The sequence below is a fragment of the Stylophora pistillata genome, chromosome 7, assembly GCF_964205215.1.
Source record: "Stylophora pistillata chromosome 7, jaStyPist1.2, whole genome shotgun sequence".
NCBI lineage: Eukaryota > Metazoa > Cnidaria > Anthozoa > Scleractinia > Pocilloporidae > Stylophora > Stylophora pistillata.
The window spans coordinates 20,732,170-20,749,815 of NC_142525.1; the positions used below are offsets into that span (position 1 = coordinate 20,732,170).

A 17,646-nucleotide genomic window follows, 5' to 3' on the forward strand; every position below is an offset into this window, starting at 1 on the left:
GAACTTTTTGGAATAATTCTTGATAATGAACTTAATTTCAAGGAACTCATATCCTCTATATGTAAAAAAATAAATAGTCAGTTCAGTGTCTTCAAAAGATTTGGCAAACTTATTTCTACCGAAATTATGCTTCGCCTTTATAAAACGTTTATGTTACCCCATTTTCACTACTGTTCAATGATATGGCACTTTTGTAATTCAGAGGACTCTGTTAAACTGGACACCTTAAATAGACGTATTTTAAGATTTGTTTTAAAGGACTGGGACTCGAACTATGATGATCTTTTAGACAAGGCAGGTGTGTGTGGTTTAGCCAACAGGAGGATACAAAATATGATGATTTGTATATTCAACTGTCTCCATCTTGGTAAATATCCGTGCTATTTGAAACAACTGATCAAGCTAAGATCTACTGCTTACTCCCTAAGGGGCACCAATATTTTATCACTTCCTAAACCGTTTACAACCACATATGGTCTAAATTCTTTTAGCTATTCATCTGTTCAGTACTGGAACTCCCTCCCTGACCACTTTAGAAAGACTGTAGACTATAGTGAATTTAGGCTGATAGTTTCGAAAGAAACTGTTTGGGGCTGCGTCAACTTTTGTAATCGTTACGGTGGCCAATTTACCATTTCAACTTTGTTGATATATCCAAATTATAGTGAATTTAAGCGCAAACTATTAGTGCACGGTTTCTGTTAATATTACATTAATATTACATTATATTATTATATTAATGATTATTATATCATTATATTATTATAGTATGAATTATTTTTTTTATCTTTTTAGCCTTGTTCTTGCTGTAACTTTTAAAATTAGTAATTAGGATCGGAGATACTAGCTTGTAAGCTACACTGAAATCCGAGGATAAATAAAGCTTATGTATGTATGTATGAACGTTTTACTCTTAGACTTTTTATTTTATATACATTTTCTCTTATTTTGCAATAGCATGAAGAAATAAAATTACAATGAGTAATAGTAAAGGAGATAAATTATGAATCGATAAATAGACAAATACATTGGTAAGTAAATAAAGGCCTAAACAGTCCCTCCTATTGAAACCTCGGGAGCAAAGCGCCCATGCATCCACGTGAAAGCAATAGAGATATCTTTTTGTAAACTGACTATTTAAACGATTCGAGAGATTAATGGAAATATTTAAATCAAAGGAAATTGTGAATAGATCGTGGATACATTATGTTTGAATGGGTTTTGAAGATATTTAAATTCATCTTTATGAAAACATTCAATAACATTATAATAATCACATTTATTTATACCGCGCAAATTCAACTATGCAGTTTCAAATGCCCCTTACAATTAAATATCAAAAAGTAAAATACAATATATAACAATATAACAATAGACAGTCAAAAACAAACGAATGAATAATAGTCTAGTCTATAAATTACAATAATATATCAGAAAAGACTTTTTTGAAAAGGTGAGACTTCAAATTACGTTTAAAAACTTTAAAATCGGAAGTGTATCTAAGATCTAACGGAAGATTACTCCACAGTTTTGGTGCGGCGGCTACCAAGGCTCGGTCGCCAAGAGTAGGAAGAGTCCTGAAGTTTGCATTTGAAAGCAGATATTTTTTATTTGATCTGAGGCTGTAGGAAGAATTAGGTTTAAAGTTTGCGAGAGATGATAAATAATTAGGAGCTGTACCATTGATTTCTTTGTGAGTGATTATAATAGACTTAGATTCTATTCTAAAGGTTACAGGTAGCCGGTGTAATTTGTATAATATTGGTGTGATATGGCAATGCCGTGGCGCTTGATATAGGACTCTTGCAGCCGCATTATGAACACGCTGCAGTTTAGTGAGAGCGCAGTAGGGTAGTCCGTATAAAAGTGGGTTACAATAGTCCAATCTGCTCGTGACGAAAGAGTGGACTAATTTCTCGGAAGATTCTATGCTTGGATATTTTTTGACGCGTCTAATATTGTGAAGATGAAAAAATGCACTCCTACAAGTTTTGGTTACGTTGAAGTTCGGGTTGAAACGGCAGTCAAACCAGGCCCCTGATTTTCTAAGGGATTCCGTGCTGGGAGAGATGATGGATTCGCTAATAGTTAGAGTAGCGCTTTTAGTTTTCTGTAGCTGCGCCTTCGTCCCAATGAGCATAAACTCAGTCTTGGAATCATTGATCATGAGTTTTTCATTGATCATCCGGCTGCGGATGTCACAGAGGCACGCTTCCATTGCTTCAATGGCGGCGTCTTGATCGGAATCATCGTTTGGATTGAATGCCAAATAGATACCAGTATCATCGGCGTAACTGTCCGCTGTTGAAAAGTCCTGGCTAATCACACCAAATAGCTCACTAGTGTAAAGGGAGAACAGCATTGGGCCGAGACAGGAGTCCTGTGGTACACCAAACTTCAGATCAAAACTATCTGACTTTGCACTGCCGATTACAATACAATGGGATCTATTCGACAGATAGGATTTTGAACCACGTTACTGCTTGATCTTTAATTCCAAATCTGTATTCCAGGCGCCGCAGTAATATGTCATGGTATGCTGTATCAAAAGCAGCGCTTAGATCTAGGAACACTAGTAATGTGACTGGTTGTTTGTTCATGCTTACGAGTGTGTCGTTGCGTATGCACAGTAATGCAGTTTCTGTACTGTGATATTTTCGTTAGGCTGATTGAACTTCTGGAAGCATCTAATTGGATGACACGTCATCAGAGATTTGTAGTGCAGCTGCCTTTTCAGTGATCTTTTACACGTAAACATGTGCAGCCATTGGGTAAATTTATATAAAGTGGAAACTACTTGGAGTTACTTTGAACTGCTGGTGATGTTAGGTGAATAGTCAGAATTCATATTTTGGCAATTGGTGAGTACAAAATACAGACTGCAGACCGGGTACAAAATGCCGACTGTTTTGGCAGGGGCATACCCGGACCAGTCGGGCTCAAGGTGAAATATTCGATAGTTCGTAAACACAAGAAGTAATAGATAAATGATAAAGGAAACGTGCGTAAACCTTTGCTTTAATTACCTGCAAGTCTGCACATCACACCAGCGTCTTTACTGTGCCCACAGTTGTGAACTGCCCATCCTCTGTGGCGACACTGGACTATCGTTGTCTCATTTCCTTCACATTTAACGTCATCCAACCATTTCTGACCTTTACCTTGTCGAAATGCTGTATTAACACGTGCTGATAAAGCTTCTTCGTATCCAAGCTGGCGACAAACCACATTAGCGTTCTTTAAGTCCCATGAGTCGTCACAAATGGTTCCCCATGTACCATTGTAAAAAACTTCAACACGACCAGAAGACGGTGAATTGGTGGGGCTCACCAAACGAGCTTTCGTCAATGAAAATATATGGATAAAGGTTAGCTGAAAGTATACATGGTGAGCGTTCGTCTAATAGACTGTTTTGATGCTGAGCCAAAGGCCACGATAAACTACGTAACTATAATGGGAAATAATCAGATCGTTCGACGGAATATATTAAAAAATAGAAACTGAACAACTCTGGAAATGCACAGGAAAAAAAAAAGAAAAAGAGAAGAAAAATGTAGTTTATTTGAATTTGCTTTGCTAGCATCACATGGTAGGAAAAATGAAAAAAATAAGAGAAAGAAGAAACGCTTTAATAATCTAAATAATAGACACTGCAACGGTATCTCCGCCTTATTCTCTGGTCGACATAATACTCCAATGTTTTCAATATGCCAACAATTATGCACTTCCCTTTCTCCGTGATAGAAAGGTTTCTTGTAATAATATCGAATATGCATCAGTTTTCTCATGTTTCGGTTAGCTCTGTTTTCATGCTTGGTAAAGAGTTTCTCGTATCGCTACTTTACCTCTGGGTCGGCAAACCACACCAGCGTCTGAATAATGTCCACAGGAATGAACTCCCCATCCTCTGTGACTGCACTGTGTTATTGATATCTCATTTCCTACGCAGTTAACGTAATCCAGCCATGTCAGGACGGTTCCTCTCCCAAATATAGCTTCAATAGTGGCTGATAAAGCTCCATCGTGACCAAGCTGGCGGCAAACTACATCAGCGTCCTGCTGGTCCCAGCGGTGGCTACAGATTCTTCCCCATGTACCGTTGTACAGCACTTCAACACGACCAGAAGAAGGCGAATTATTGGAATTCAGTAACCGAACAACTGCATAGGTGTCAATAGAAATAAACCACTTGTTTCAAAAGCGATAAACGTTGATTGTAATCTCAGCGAGAAGCAAAACTAAAACATTACTGCTATTTTATAATTGACACATGAATAAAGTTCATCATCAAAGTTCATCATCAAATTACAAATACCAAAGAACAGAATTTTTAAAATATTTAAGCAATAGCAAAATATAATTTTAATATAAAATCAATTTTTGGAAATTTCAGCTCGAAAAAAAAGCCAAAAGACTTCAACACGAGGATTTCCGGGGAATATCTAATTCTGTGAAAAAAAAAATAGATACAGTTTAGAAACAATTCGGGATGAATTTCGATCATTTTTGAGGCGTTACCATAATAGACATACAAAATGAAATGGAGACTAAACCAACACAAAGAATCTTTAAATCAAAACGAAAGGAAACCGCCAATTATGCAGTGTTTTAATTCTTGAAGGGTGATTCTCGTCTAGAAAATAAGTAAAATCTTAAAATATGTTAATTCATACACCGGTCGTGTAGGGCTGACTGCGTATTGATTAAAAGAGAAGTGACAATGAACAAAGTACGAGAGGTCAGTTATGAAAGTGAAATGCTACTGTGTATGATAGGAAGTCTATTTCGAACCAATAACTAAAATACGACTGGTTTTCTTACTGAAATAACCTTGCGGCACGACCACAGTCCTTCCTTCAAACCCAATAGTCTAAAAGGCGATGGTTATCTAAGACGATAAGCTCTTTCGCGACGTTTGCTTTTTCGAATTCAAATTGCCTCGAATATCCCTCTGTTTGCTCAGGGAGTTTCACTCACTGGTTACGCCCTCTTGTCATATTTGTGCAACGCAATAATCGCTTTATTCGTGTACCTCGTCAGGCACAACAAACTCTAGAGAAACTATAACGGCAAGGCGTCACTTTTTTTCTATTTGAAATACTTACACAACCTCTTACCACTCTAGCTCTTATGCACTAGACACAAAAAACTGCGTTTAGTAATTTACTAACACACGTTAACAATTATCTGATCAAATTCAGTTAGGCCCTAGTATGAAGATCTTCCTTCTTTGTCTTAATTCCGAGAATAGGGCCACGGTTTTGTTGTTTTCTGTTTCGCATGTGAGAAAAATTTTCTGTAACACTACCTTCTAGCGTTATCAGAAAACCCCAATTCTTTTCAATGCTTTTAAAATTGTACTATACCAGTAGCCAAATGTAGTCTGTGACTGTCTATTTTTTTTTACATGGAACCTTAAATCGGGGTACAACCTATTGGATATCTGCTCAGAGCATCGAGCGTTTCTCGGCTTTGCAAGGTCGTTCGATGGCGTTCTCGATTATTTTAGTTTTACAATTTTGCCTTAAGGTCTTACTAGCGCTTGGTAGTTGTTTCACCAAATTGTTGCGCTAATGAAGCGCTGGCGTTCCGTGGGGTGTATTTTCATTAGTTTTGTTTATCTTTAAGTGAAGAAGGTTCTAATAAGAGAAATGCTTTTTGCAGACGAAGCAGCATTAACAGCACACTCCGCAGATGCTCTGCAAAGACTGATGGACTGCTATGCACATACTTGTGTTGAATTTGGCCTGACTATCAGCATAGGGAAGACTGAGCTGCTTTGGCAGAATGTGAGCAACATCCTGGTTATCAAAATTGGCGATTCAACACTCAGTGCTGTATATGAGTTTACCTACCTGGGCTCCATCATCTCAAGCAGCCTTTTACTGGACTCTGAGCTAAACAGGAGAATTGGAAAAGCTGCCCCGGCCATGGCTTGTCTCTCTGTGAGGGTTTGAGAGAACTGCGGGCTGATCACCAACACCAAGAAGTAAGTCTACCGAGCCTGCGTGCTAAGCACTCTTCTCTATGGCAGTGAGGCATGGATGCTCTATTCGTATTAAGAACGCAGGCTTAACACTTCCCACCTGCGCAGCTTCAGGAGAATCGTGGGCAACAAATGGCACGACCACATCCCAAATACAAGTGCCCTGGAATTTGGAGGCATCCCAAGAATGTTTGCATTACTCAGCCGAAGGCGCCTTCGCCGGCTCGGCCATGTCAGACGAATGGATGTCAGTTAACCTGTATGGCGAACTTGCGACTGGCTCCTGCGGTACTCGAAGGCCCAAATTGCGTTACAAAGGCACACGTAAACGCATTATGAAGATGGAATGGGAAGCACTTGCCACAGATAGAAGCAAGTAGAGAACAGCTGTCAAGATAGACTGCCATCAGGTATGGAGAGGAGCAGAGGGAAAAGCAGTGGGAAGAGAAGAGAAAACGGCGTCACCATAACTCAAATTTAATTTCTGTATTTACTTGCAGGACCTGCAACAGAGTCTGTGGCTCAAGAATCGGCTTGTTCAGCCACTCTAGGCGCTGCACCGTCAGAAGAGTGTGACCACGAGTGCAGTTATACCATCTTCTCACGCAATGAAAGTTTGGCAATAACAACGGTTTTAGAAGTCATCCAGATAAGTGCTCTGCTGTCGCGGCTGAAATTATTCAAAAGAGCTAGATTCCGCAGGTCTTCTTAAGAGTGAAGAAAAGTGCCATTGCCAACCTATTCAGGTAGGCAGATGGGTAGGTTTTGTAATCAACATCATTACGGTAACTATAACTTTTAAAATTTCACAAAAAGAAGGTGCCCAAGCTTGAAAATCTGCAATCACAGAGGAGTCATCTTCGGATCGCAAATTAGCTTGATTAACAAGCTCCATAATCTCGGTTTCCATAGCAGTGGGTTCTATTTCACGTACTTTCACCAGAAAAATGTATCTGGTGATCTAGACTCGATCAGGATGGGATCACACCTTTCGTTTCCCTCCGGCACTTTTGGAGAAGTTGAAATTCTGGTACTCGAAAATCTATTCATTTAATGGATACTCTCTTCGACCTCCGCCTGATACGTCCACCGTCATTTTCTCTGATGCAAGGGGTGGCGCTTTTGGTGGGTTTTAGCATCGTTGGACGGTGTAACGGCCATTGGTATGTTTATGTCTGATAAACACGATCAAAACTCTACTATCCCTGAGGTCAAAGCTATCAATTATGTGTTACCGTCATTTCGCAGACCAGCTTACGTACAAGATAGCTAAAAGTTTTCACCGATATAGTCAGGGTGCTTCCAGAATAGTGTCCTTCAAAAGTAGTTTTAAAGCTCGTCTGCAGTCGGTTGCATTATTTATAAATAAGTTTTGTTTTACACGGGATATATCCCTCTAGTCGACAAAGTGGTACCCCAGATCGCTGAATTGCGTTGCATTTTTTGTAAGATGATTTTCTTTGGATTAAGTGTCGTGTTATTTCCTAAATTTTTGATCTGTAACATTTATTATTAAATGTAATGCGGTTGTATTATCAACCACCTGTTCCAAGTTAAATGGTTTTGAGACGTTTCTTTGTTTTTGTTTCAGACTTTGTTCTTCCTCGGATTGGAATGAAGTGTCCTGAACCTACGGAAATTTGTGTGGATAGCAATATGTGTGTGTCGTGGTACTGGAGGGGGTCATATAATGATCGGGATTGGATTATGCCCTACTAGTCATGTACTCGTGAAGTCGTATGTCGAGGGAGCAAAAAGAAAGCTTGCTCGTCCAGTGCAGCCCAATGAGCCTTTGTTCGCCGATATAGTAAGAGCAATGGCTAATGTTTATGTTACGTGTAATTCTCTCTCTGACGTGCGCTTTTTATTTATTTATCTGGTTGGATTTTATTTTTTTTCGTGTTGACAAAATCAATAGTATAAGTCTTAGGGACGTTGCTATCAGGGGTGATAGCATGACAATTTATGCTGCTATGGCAACCGGACAGATAGACTTCGCTGATCTAGCAAGATAGGAAGTATGACCCACTCGGTATTGGTTATTCTTGTGCTTAGCCTAAAAACCCGTCAAGCTCGTGCCGCAGTCAAGCGATTACGAATATCAACTTGTTTGTCGTATTGTTAAAGTTAAATCTTGTGAGTATTTCCACCATAGCAAAGGGGTTCTGTAACTACACTTAGAGAATAATTTAAAAGCCCTAAGAACCTTTTGTGAACGATATTTTCAAGTTCGGTATTCATAGTATTAAGTCTGGCGCCGCGTCAAACCCCGCTTGCAGGCGTATGCCAGGTGACTTATTGGATATGCAATCGCGGGGTGGAAGTGTCCTTCCTCAAATAATAGATATATTGAACACACAGTCAAAGGGTGTCAAATGACTGTTGCTTTCATTTAATTGTTCGCTTATCCTATTTTTTCTTATAGCTATTTAGATGTAGTCTGTTTATACAGTGTATCTTTAACGTAGTAGTCCTGGCGGGGGACATGAGTTGTGCCCGGCCCGTCTCAGATTTCCTCAGGTTTTTTAGGAAAGGTTATTTCTAGCTTGCCTGGCACGCTTTCTAAATGATTTTGTCAATTTTTTTATTCAAATTTCCATTGTATATTGCTGATTAAAGTGCGGATAAATGGCGTTTACCACACAGGTCATATTCCAGTATTCTCTATGATTTGTAGTATCTTGCAATATTTGTTTCTCAATGCGTCAGAGGGCGGTATTATATAAATACTGCAATCAGATTGGTTCCGAGAGCGGGCAGTATTCTCCCATTCACAGCTCGCAGCTAGTAGTAACCTATCTGTTGCGTGTTATGTCGCGTTTTCATCGTCGACTTTGTTGTAAAATTTCATAAAAATATTTTTTTTAGTCGGCTGGGCAGAATTTTTAAGCAAAGACTTTGGCCACGACCTTTAGCCGATAAGTAACTTACCAATTTATGTGGTGCTGCCTTTTATCATTTGCATAATATCAAACGTATTCGCAAGTATTTGTCTCGAGAATCAACAGAAATGCTTGTCCATGCATTTATTACATCTCGTGTTGATTATTGTAACAGTCTTTTGTATGGGCTGCCCAACTACCAGCTTAACAAATTGCAGAGAGTTTTGAATGCCTCAGCCAGGCGAGTTTGTAATGCATCTAGGTTTTGTCATGTCTCACCCCTTCTTCGCGGTCTGCATTGGCTTCCTGTTAAAGCCCGGATAGAATTTAAGATTCTGCTTATTACGTTCAAAGCAATTCACGGCCTTGCTCCTAAATATCTATGTGATTTACTAACATTTAAATCGTCCTTATATAACCTAAGATCTTCAGATAGTATTTTACTTTCTATGCCAGCTACTCGATCCAAGACGTTAGGTGATCGAGCTTTTATGGTAGCAGCGCCAAGGCTCTGGAACTCTCTTCCAAAAGAACTTCGTGCGATTAGTAATGTGAACAGTTTTAAGGCGCATATTAAGACTTATCTTTTTAAAACTTTTTATCGGTGAGCAATTTATATTCAGTTCTATTCTCAGTTTGACATATTATATTGTTTAAGTTAATTTTTAATTTAATTAAAAGTGTAATACGCTTTTGATCATTATAGGTAAAAAGCGCACAATAAATTGATAAATTATTATTATTATTACTATTACTATTATTATTAATTCCCCCTTCTCTCTGAGTTCTATTATAAATATGCATTTGATAATTCTTTGCAAGTCCCATGAATTTGGACATTTCTATCGAACATATCACAACAGGAACCAAAGTAATTCGATGACCAAATGTTATAAAAAGCACCTTATTTGACTTCGGTTTTTCGGTAGAAGAAAGACAACAAGCCATTACAACAAAAACAAAACAAAACAAAAAAACAAAAAAAAAAAAACAAAAAAAAAAAAACAAGCAGACTGATATATTACTCGTTACTCTACCTTTGGGTCTGCACAACACACTAGCGTCTGAATAATGCCCACAGTTGTGATCTCCCCATCCCTTATGATTGCATTGTGATATAAATGTCTCATCTCCTACACATTGCACGTCATCCAGCCATATCGGACCAGTTCCTTGTCCGAATTTTGCATCACCAGATTCTGATAAAGCTCCATCGTATCCAAGCTGGCGACAAACTACATCAGCATCCTGCAAGTCCCATGAGTCGTCACAAATGGTTCCCCATGTACCATTGTAGAACACTTCAACACGACCAGAAGACGGTGAATTGGTGGGGCCCACTAAACGAACTGTTGTCAGTGTAAGTATATGGATAAAATTAAGCTATCTATACAGGATTAGCGTTCGTCGAATGACCTGTTTTAATGGTGAGCAAAACATCAACATAAACCTTGCAGTTCTAATAGTATTTGACGAGATCTTGGATGAAATATGGTGAATATAGGAACTTATTAACACCGTAAATGCTCTTTTTAGAAAAGGAGCAGTAGAGTTTTAATCTACTTTAATATACTTTGCGAAAATCACATGGTAGGAAAAATTGGAATATAAGCGAGAGAAAAAAGAAAAGTTTGTTTATCCAAGATTTTGTACTCAATAAGAGTATCTTTACCTTACCTGGAGGTCGACGGATTACTCAACCGTCTTTAGTATGCCCACAATTGTGGGCCTCCCATCCTCCATGATCGAAAGGTTAATTGAAATGCTATCGAGAATGCAACAGCTTTCTCCTATACTGATTAGCTTTATTTTATACCATATACTTGCTGGTAACGTTACTTTAACGTTACTTTAAATTGCTGGTAACGTTACTTTACCTGTGTTTGGACACACCACACCAGCGTCTTCACTATGCTCACAGTTCTCAACTCCCCATCCTCTGTGATTGCACTGTAATATTGATGTCTCATTTCCTTGACACTCAACGTCATCCAACCATATCTGACCAGTTCCTTGTTCAAATGCTGCAGCACTTGGTGCTGATAAAGCTCCGTCGTATCCAAGCTGGCGACAAACTACATCAGCGTCTTGCAATTCCCAATAGTCGTCACAAATGGTTCCCCATGCACCATTGTGCAGCACTTCAACACGACCATAGAACGGCGAATTGGTGGGGCTCACCAAACGAACTGTTTTTGTGATTATAGAAGTTAGCTTTAATCTCCTGTAAAACTGGTCAACATATATATAGTATTCACCTAGTAACTTTAAAGGAAGTAATTAGAAATGAAATATAATATTTATTGCAGTTCCCTTAACCTCACCTTCCTTCATTTATTATTGTTTAATCGATGAAAGGGAAAAATTTTTCCAAGGGAGAGGTGTGTGAAATTAAGAGTACCAGGGAGAAACATTGGATGTGCTCTTCGAGAAAATTACGTTTTTAGTGGCAATAGGTCTAGTATTTTGCTACCGATATTAGTCTCACATTGTTGCGATATGCAAATGTTTTTCAGTGTACTGAAAAATATTTTGTGACCATTTCATAATGTTATCAATAAAGATTTAGAAATGCAAAGACTAGCAAAAACTAACGATAAAAACCGACGTTTCGGTGTCATCATGACGCCATTGTCAAAGAGAAATAAAAATAAAGTTTGTGGCAAGGTGTAACACTAAATTAGCATAAATATGTTACGAGCTTAGCATGAAGGTGCAGACAACTGTCCAGCCAGTATTTGTTAGCCGCAAAGTTGGCCAAGATCTTAAAGTACGAGAAATCAAGCCACAGATTGTCAACCAACAACGCGTCGTTTATCAATTTCAATGTGACCTGTGTGATGCGGGTTATGTGGGCTATACACGCGGACACTTACACACACGCGTGGATGGACATAAACGAAAGGCATCTTCAATATTTAAACACTACCACGAACGGCACAGCGAAGTCCCGAAAGACCTACTGAAACGTTTTAGCATTCTGAAAAAGTGTAGTAACAAGTTCGATTGTTTGGTGAACGAAATGCTTTTCATCAGAGACTTAAAACCCACTCTGAACGTGCAAAGCGACTCAATTCGCGCAAAAGTATTTGTTTAATTAGCTCGTAACATATTTATGCTAATTTAGTGTTACACCTTGCCACAAACTTTATTTTTATTTCTCCTTGACAATGGCGTCATGATGACACCGAAACGTCGATTTCATAATGTGCAGGAAAATTCGACGGACTATGTTTTATAACAAAGTACCCACCTATTCAATTATCGGTGATGATTTAGAAAATGCCTCAATGAGCACTTCATTTGATATTCAGTTCTTAGCTAAAGCTCAACAAGGAAATGTGACTCAAACCATAGACGAAAATCGAGCTTAGCGAAAGTGAGGTCTTTTTTAATTTCAACAGCCGGTTCGCGTAAAAATGAGTATTCAGTTTTGTCGTGATGTTATTACCTTACAGTCAATGACATCAAGGAAAAACTGACTACTCAGGTTACGAGAACAGATTTATATGACATGACTGACAACTACTCTTTAATTGGATGCGATGCGGATTGCATCCGCTGAGGTTTACGAGACTCAGTCACTATTACCGACAACAGTTCTTCTTGAAGCAATACTATCACTTACCAGTAACACTTGTTGTTTTCCGGAGAGGCATCAAAATACCTGAAAGAAAAACCATGAAATCTTATCTTTGGATTGATTTATACAAGACCTGTAATGTGCATGAATACTAGATATCACAAGGCGGTAATTATTGTTCCTTCTCTACAAACTTTTCTGTGTTAGGGGCACTTAAAGCTGAGTGGTCTTTCGATTGATTTACAAAATATTGAAGCATTATTTTATTTAATTTTTTATGTTTGCTTCAGTTATTGCGAGTTGTTTCAAATTTCCGTAATTTCTTTGTCCCCTAAAGAGACCCACTCTGATATAAATAGTTCCATAAAGTGCATCATCAATGGCTAAGATTCCTTTGGATGAGGGAATGTAAGCATGCTTGTGTTGTTTTGGGCAAGCCTTCGCGAACAAAGTTTTTTTCTACACACAAAATGTACTTATCCTTTTTTACTAATCCGCATTTCACCGATTCGCGTAGAATGTTGTTCGATAAAGAATACATTAATTTTTCCTCGCAGTTATATAACTTTCCAAACAAAGTTTATTTTGAAGCGTTCAGAGGTGGCGTGAGCGTGCATCTGTACCCTTATTAATTTTATAAAAAAATGACAATTTCCTTGATTGTGATTGGTTTGGAAAACTTCTACTTTCTACTATTTCACCTGCCAAGTTGTTATTGAACAGTTTGTTATCGGGCAGTTTGTTATCGGACAGTTCAATAGGCCAATCACATTTAAAGTTGTGGTTTGAATCACGCAAATCAAACTTTGTTTACTTCAGAGCGATATTAAACAATTTACGCCTCCCTAGTCGGTCTATCATTTATTCAAATTATGCCTTTCTTCCATCATTTGCCTATTCTTCTTTTGGAAATTGTAATTCGTTCTGTAATCATACGAGTTATAATTCGTATGATTACTGACCGAGTTGGACTCCACTCAGTCCTATTACCATTACAAAGCAAGCTATAATAAGCCAATCATAACTATTGATAACTATTGATGGAATGGTTTAAATGATTTGATCGGTAAAATAAGACTAAATTAAAGATGTCACAATATGAAACCGTCAAGGCTGTACTAGCTCCTAAACTGAAATAGTTCTTAATTATAAATTGAAATAGCTCATAAACTGAAATAGCTCATAAACTGAAATAGCTCATAAAATGAAATAGCTCATAAAGTGAAATAATTCAGCATGTCAGCATGCTGAACTATTGTTGTTTTGTTTTTGAACACGAAACTGTATCTAACGAGTGTTAGCTTTATTTGAATTTAATTACCGTACTTAAGCTTATTATAATCTCGAAGGGTGAAAACCTTCAAAAACTCGGTCATTCTACCCAGTTTTCTCTTCAATGTTTTTCATCCGTACTTTGTTTTAGTTTCAGAAATTTCGGCGCTTGGCATGTTTATAAACCTTTCTTTGTTTCTTCTGCTGCTATTTGCCGGCCAGTGTTTACATCAATAACCTGAGCTTACCTGGTTTTGAAACTTCAGTTTCAAACGTGTAATGTTACATACTGGTTGTTCTGTATCAATTGAAGCCAAGTGATCGTTTTTATATTCGTGATACAGGAATGCAAGACATGTGGGTCAATGGAAAAAAGAATGGAGAGAGAAGTCCGGAAAGTAGTTGGCCTTTGTACAAATTGGCTGATGGCGTGACACCGTTACGCTGTGCATCTGCACTCTGATTAAGTAGGCTGTTTCAGCCAAATCCCAACGTGCAAAAAAAAAAACTATATATATATATGTATATATGTTGAATTAGAAAAATACAACGACTACGCTTGCATCCCTAAAAGCCTGTTTCGTGACTGCTCACTCATCATGGGATTTTATAAATAAAATCCCGTGATGAGTAAGCAATCAAGAAACAGGCTTGTAGGGATGAAAGCGTAGTTGTTGTATTTTTCTAAATCAAAATATATCGCACTCCACTTTCATGTATCGAGCACTGTAATACGGAAAAATCGAAACGCAGACTTCCTATATATATATAATAATAAAGAATAATCTGTTTATGTGCAAATAGCATCTGCGTAGTTTACTGAACCCAACAACTTGTTCGTTTTCCCAAGTTTTGCCTATATATAAAATAATAATAAAATATGTACGTCGCACTTTCTATCGAAATTTATGCTTTCAGGAAATTGTTTGAGACCAGTTCAGACGCATGGCTGACGCCATACAGAAGTTACCTTCATCGCCTTGTCTAAAGATTTATGAAATTTTCTGAGTTTAAGAAATTTGTGTATGAGAAAGAAAAACTAAGTAATTCGAGGTATCAGCCACCTGTAAAATACTTTTGAACGTAGTCGCATAAACGATTCTTTAAAGAAACGCACAGGCGTACATAGGGGCAAACGCAATGCGGTGCGGTTGCCAATCCTCCGTGCGGTTGCCAATCCTCCTGAGCTTGCCTTGCTAATAAGGTTGATCGTATAGTAGATTTGACCTTCTTAACATTAATCGCGCGATAACGGATTCTGGTATCGCCCTCATTAATCATCATGCAATAGAGCTCTCAAGCCACAGAAGAGTTTCAATAAATTTTTATAAAAAAATGAACTTATCATAATGAAAAGTGCTTACTTCCAAGAAGAAATATCAATGCTCCAAGCTTCATTCCCAACGCTTTAAACATCCTTATGAGTAATCAGTTTCGCATTCCACAACACCGTGTTCCTTTTTTCAATAGTAGGTCACTCTTATTCAGTGCGCACAAAAGAACGTCTGTAGCATATACAAATCAATTCCTTTGAAATGATATACAGTATAAGTGTATAAAATTGAAGGTAGTACGTCGATTTAGGGTAGCTTGAAAACAGTTTTCCGAAACACCCACCGATTATATTCAAAGCGCTCAAAAACCAACTTTCCCTCTTTGCAGTTGAACCAGGGGCGAAGACTTTCAACAACGCACAACACAATTTGTCTGCGAGTAAGAAAAAAGAAATTTTCCATTTTTGGGGTCGTTGCCCATATTTAGACAAATAGAGGTCTCTCCTCAGCCAACGGTCTCAGAGTCCATCGCCTTTCAGGCTTCATGGAGGGAAGGAATAGGAATACGTTTCACGCGCGTCATGCGTTTGAGAATGAAATAGTTTTATTCGCACAAGAAACTCGAGTTTGTCTCTGGGGGAAAATAAAATGAAAGGCGCGATTTCACTCTCTTAAACAGAATTGCTGTTCGTTTATTATCATTCTCTTTCAAAAATATACAATTTTTAATGTAGCTATACATTGTTCAAGTTGTAAACACCTGAAAAACTAAAAAAAAAAAGCCAGGACCACTTCTTTTCGTATTGGAGACACGCATTTTAAAATTGTTTCGTTTAAATCATTTCCTAAACTATCTAGATTGTAAAAGCACTCCCTTAATCATCTCTAAGGTAGGTGCTTTGCAAGAGTCCCTCCTCTCTAAGAATCATACAGCATTATTTTCACATCTTATAATCTTAATTGGAAAATTTTCTGTGATGAGATGATCATCTTGAAGAACTCTTACCACATTCACTTAAAATTCTAAAACAAGAGCAAGAACAGCAATTATAGAGAAACTGTTATATTTAAGAGTCAGATTACATGTGCGACATTTCCATCGCGTGACAGCTGACGAGGGCTAGTTGACCGAGTTGTTTTAGTACAAAATCTGCCAGTCGTTTAAAACTTAACAACAAGTGCATGATCATGTTTATATCTTACTTTGTTTACAACAGCACTTTATTAGGCTATTCTTTCTTCTTCTGTCAATCGTTATGACTAAAAAAATCCCACTACACATCATTAAGTCAAGTAGAATGAATACAACTTTTCAACCTGTGGCATGAAAGTCTCATTTCACTAATGCCGTTTTTCGTTTCCTAGCGGGAATTACTTATCTTGTTTAACCACAGGCGACCCAGGCTCTTTCAGAGGCTCTGTCACAGGCTCTTTCACAGTGGATTATTATAGAGTTTGAATAGTGGTTTAGTTGGACTTGCTTTTGAGCTCCGTAAATATAAAGTAGTGTGAAGTAATCAAAGAAATAAAGTCTTACCTTCATACAGAGTAGTCTGTGCTGTTCTTGTCGCGATTTGAGGCCGTTTTGCTGTGTTTCAGCTTAACTTCCTACCACTACCAAAGAAGAGGGAAGATAGGAAAGCTCTGTCTCACACACGTTTGCAAAAATCGCTCGAAAAACACACTTAAATACTTCCCCTTGAATCGAAACTTGGTAGCGCGAAAGCTAAATAGTTGCCGTTTAAGTTCACCAATACAAATCCCGCAAAGGTTGGGTTGTCGAGCAACAGGAAATGCACTGGCATGAATTTCAGGGAGTTGTGATCCTATATTACGGCACAGTTTCCAACATGGTACTGTATTAGATGCTCTCTACCTCCGCTTAGTGATAGTTCCTTTGAGTACTCAACTCTCAAAGAAAAGCAAGATAAGGTATAGTCGGAGTCAGTGGACGAAACCTGGTCGAACTTTGATCAAATTTCCAGAAATAATGTTTCCGCAAACTTTAAACTGGGACACATTAACACTAACAGCATCGGCGGTTTCAAATTTCATGAGATCAAATCTTGGCTTCTTTCTAGTAAAGTCGACATTCTGATTATATCTGAGAGCAAAATCGACGCGACTTTTCCGGACAACATGTTTCATGTTGATGGTTTTCGATTGTGTAGTTGCGACAGAAAGGCAAGTGGCGGTGGTTTATTAGTGTATGTTAGGAGCGACATCTGCTTTATCCGAGTCAAACAGATAAAAGGGCTCCCTTCTGAAAGGTGGACAAGTTTTAAAACCGAATCTATCGTTCTCAGGATTAACCTTGGGAAAACTTGGATCGCTGTTTGTGGAATTTATCGGCCTCCGTCAACTCCTAAATCACAATGGTGTCATGAGCTATCATTGCTATTCGAGGCAGCATCAACACTATCGAGTTCAATATTGTTTGCGGGAGATTTTAACGCTGACATTTCAGAATCGGACAAACCGCCAAAAGACGATCGATCTCTTCTAGACTTGTTAGATATTTTTAACCTGCATTGCTTGATTAATGAGCCAACTCGAAAGGCCAGGACATCTCAAACTACTCTCGATTTAATTCTCACTAACAACCAAAGAAATATGGTTGCATCTGGCGTAGTGGATACACACATCAGC

General features: G+C 38.2%; 1 protein-coding gene and 1 pseudogene across 2 annotated transcripts in view; one reads left to right on the forward strand and one right to left on the reverse strand.

Annotated features, from left to right (window-relative positions):
* The window catches only part of LOC111344733 (scavenger receptor cysteine-rich domain superfamily protein-like), a 43,316-nt gene extending 30,307 nt beyond the window's left edge, over positions 1-13,009 (reverse strand). Inside the window, exons 1-5 of one of the 2 annotated variants that reach the window (XM_088727252.1) lie at positions 12,497-13,009; positions 10,746-11,057; positions 9,906-10,217; positions 3,846-4,109; positions 3,027-3,338 (exon numbers count right to left, since the gene is read on the reverse strand). In XM_088727252.1, coding sequence (XP_088583378.1) covers positions 3,027-3,338; positions 3,846-4,109; positions 9,906-10,217; positions 10,746-11,057; positions 12,497-12,551 — 1,255 coding nt within the window. In that variant the 5' untranslated portion in view covers positions 12,552-13,009. Of the gene's footprint in view, positions 1-3,026; positions 3,339-3,845; positions 4,161-9,905; positions 10,218-10,745; positions 11,058-12,496 lie in introns of both variants that reach the window. The other variant, XM_088727251.1, reaches the window with a different exon arrangement.
* Positions 13,010-17,136: 4,127 nt separating this feature from the next.
* The window catches only part of LOC148727024 (uncharacterized), a 1,925-nt pseudogene continuing 1,415 nt past the window's right edge, over positions 17,137-17,646 (forward strand).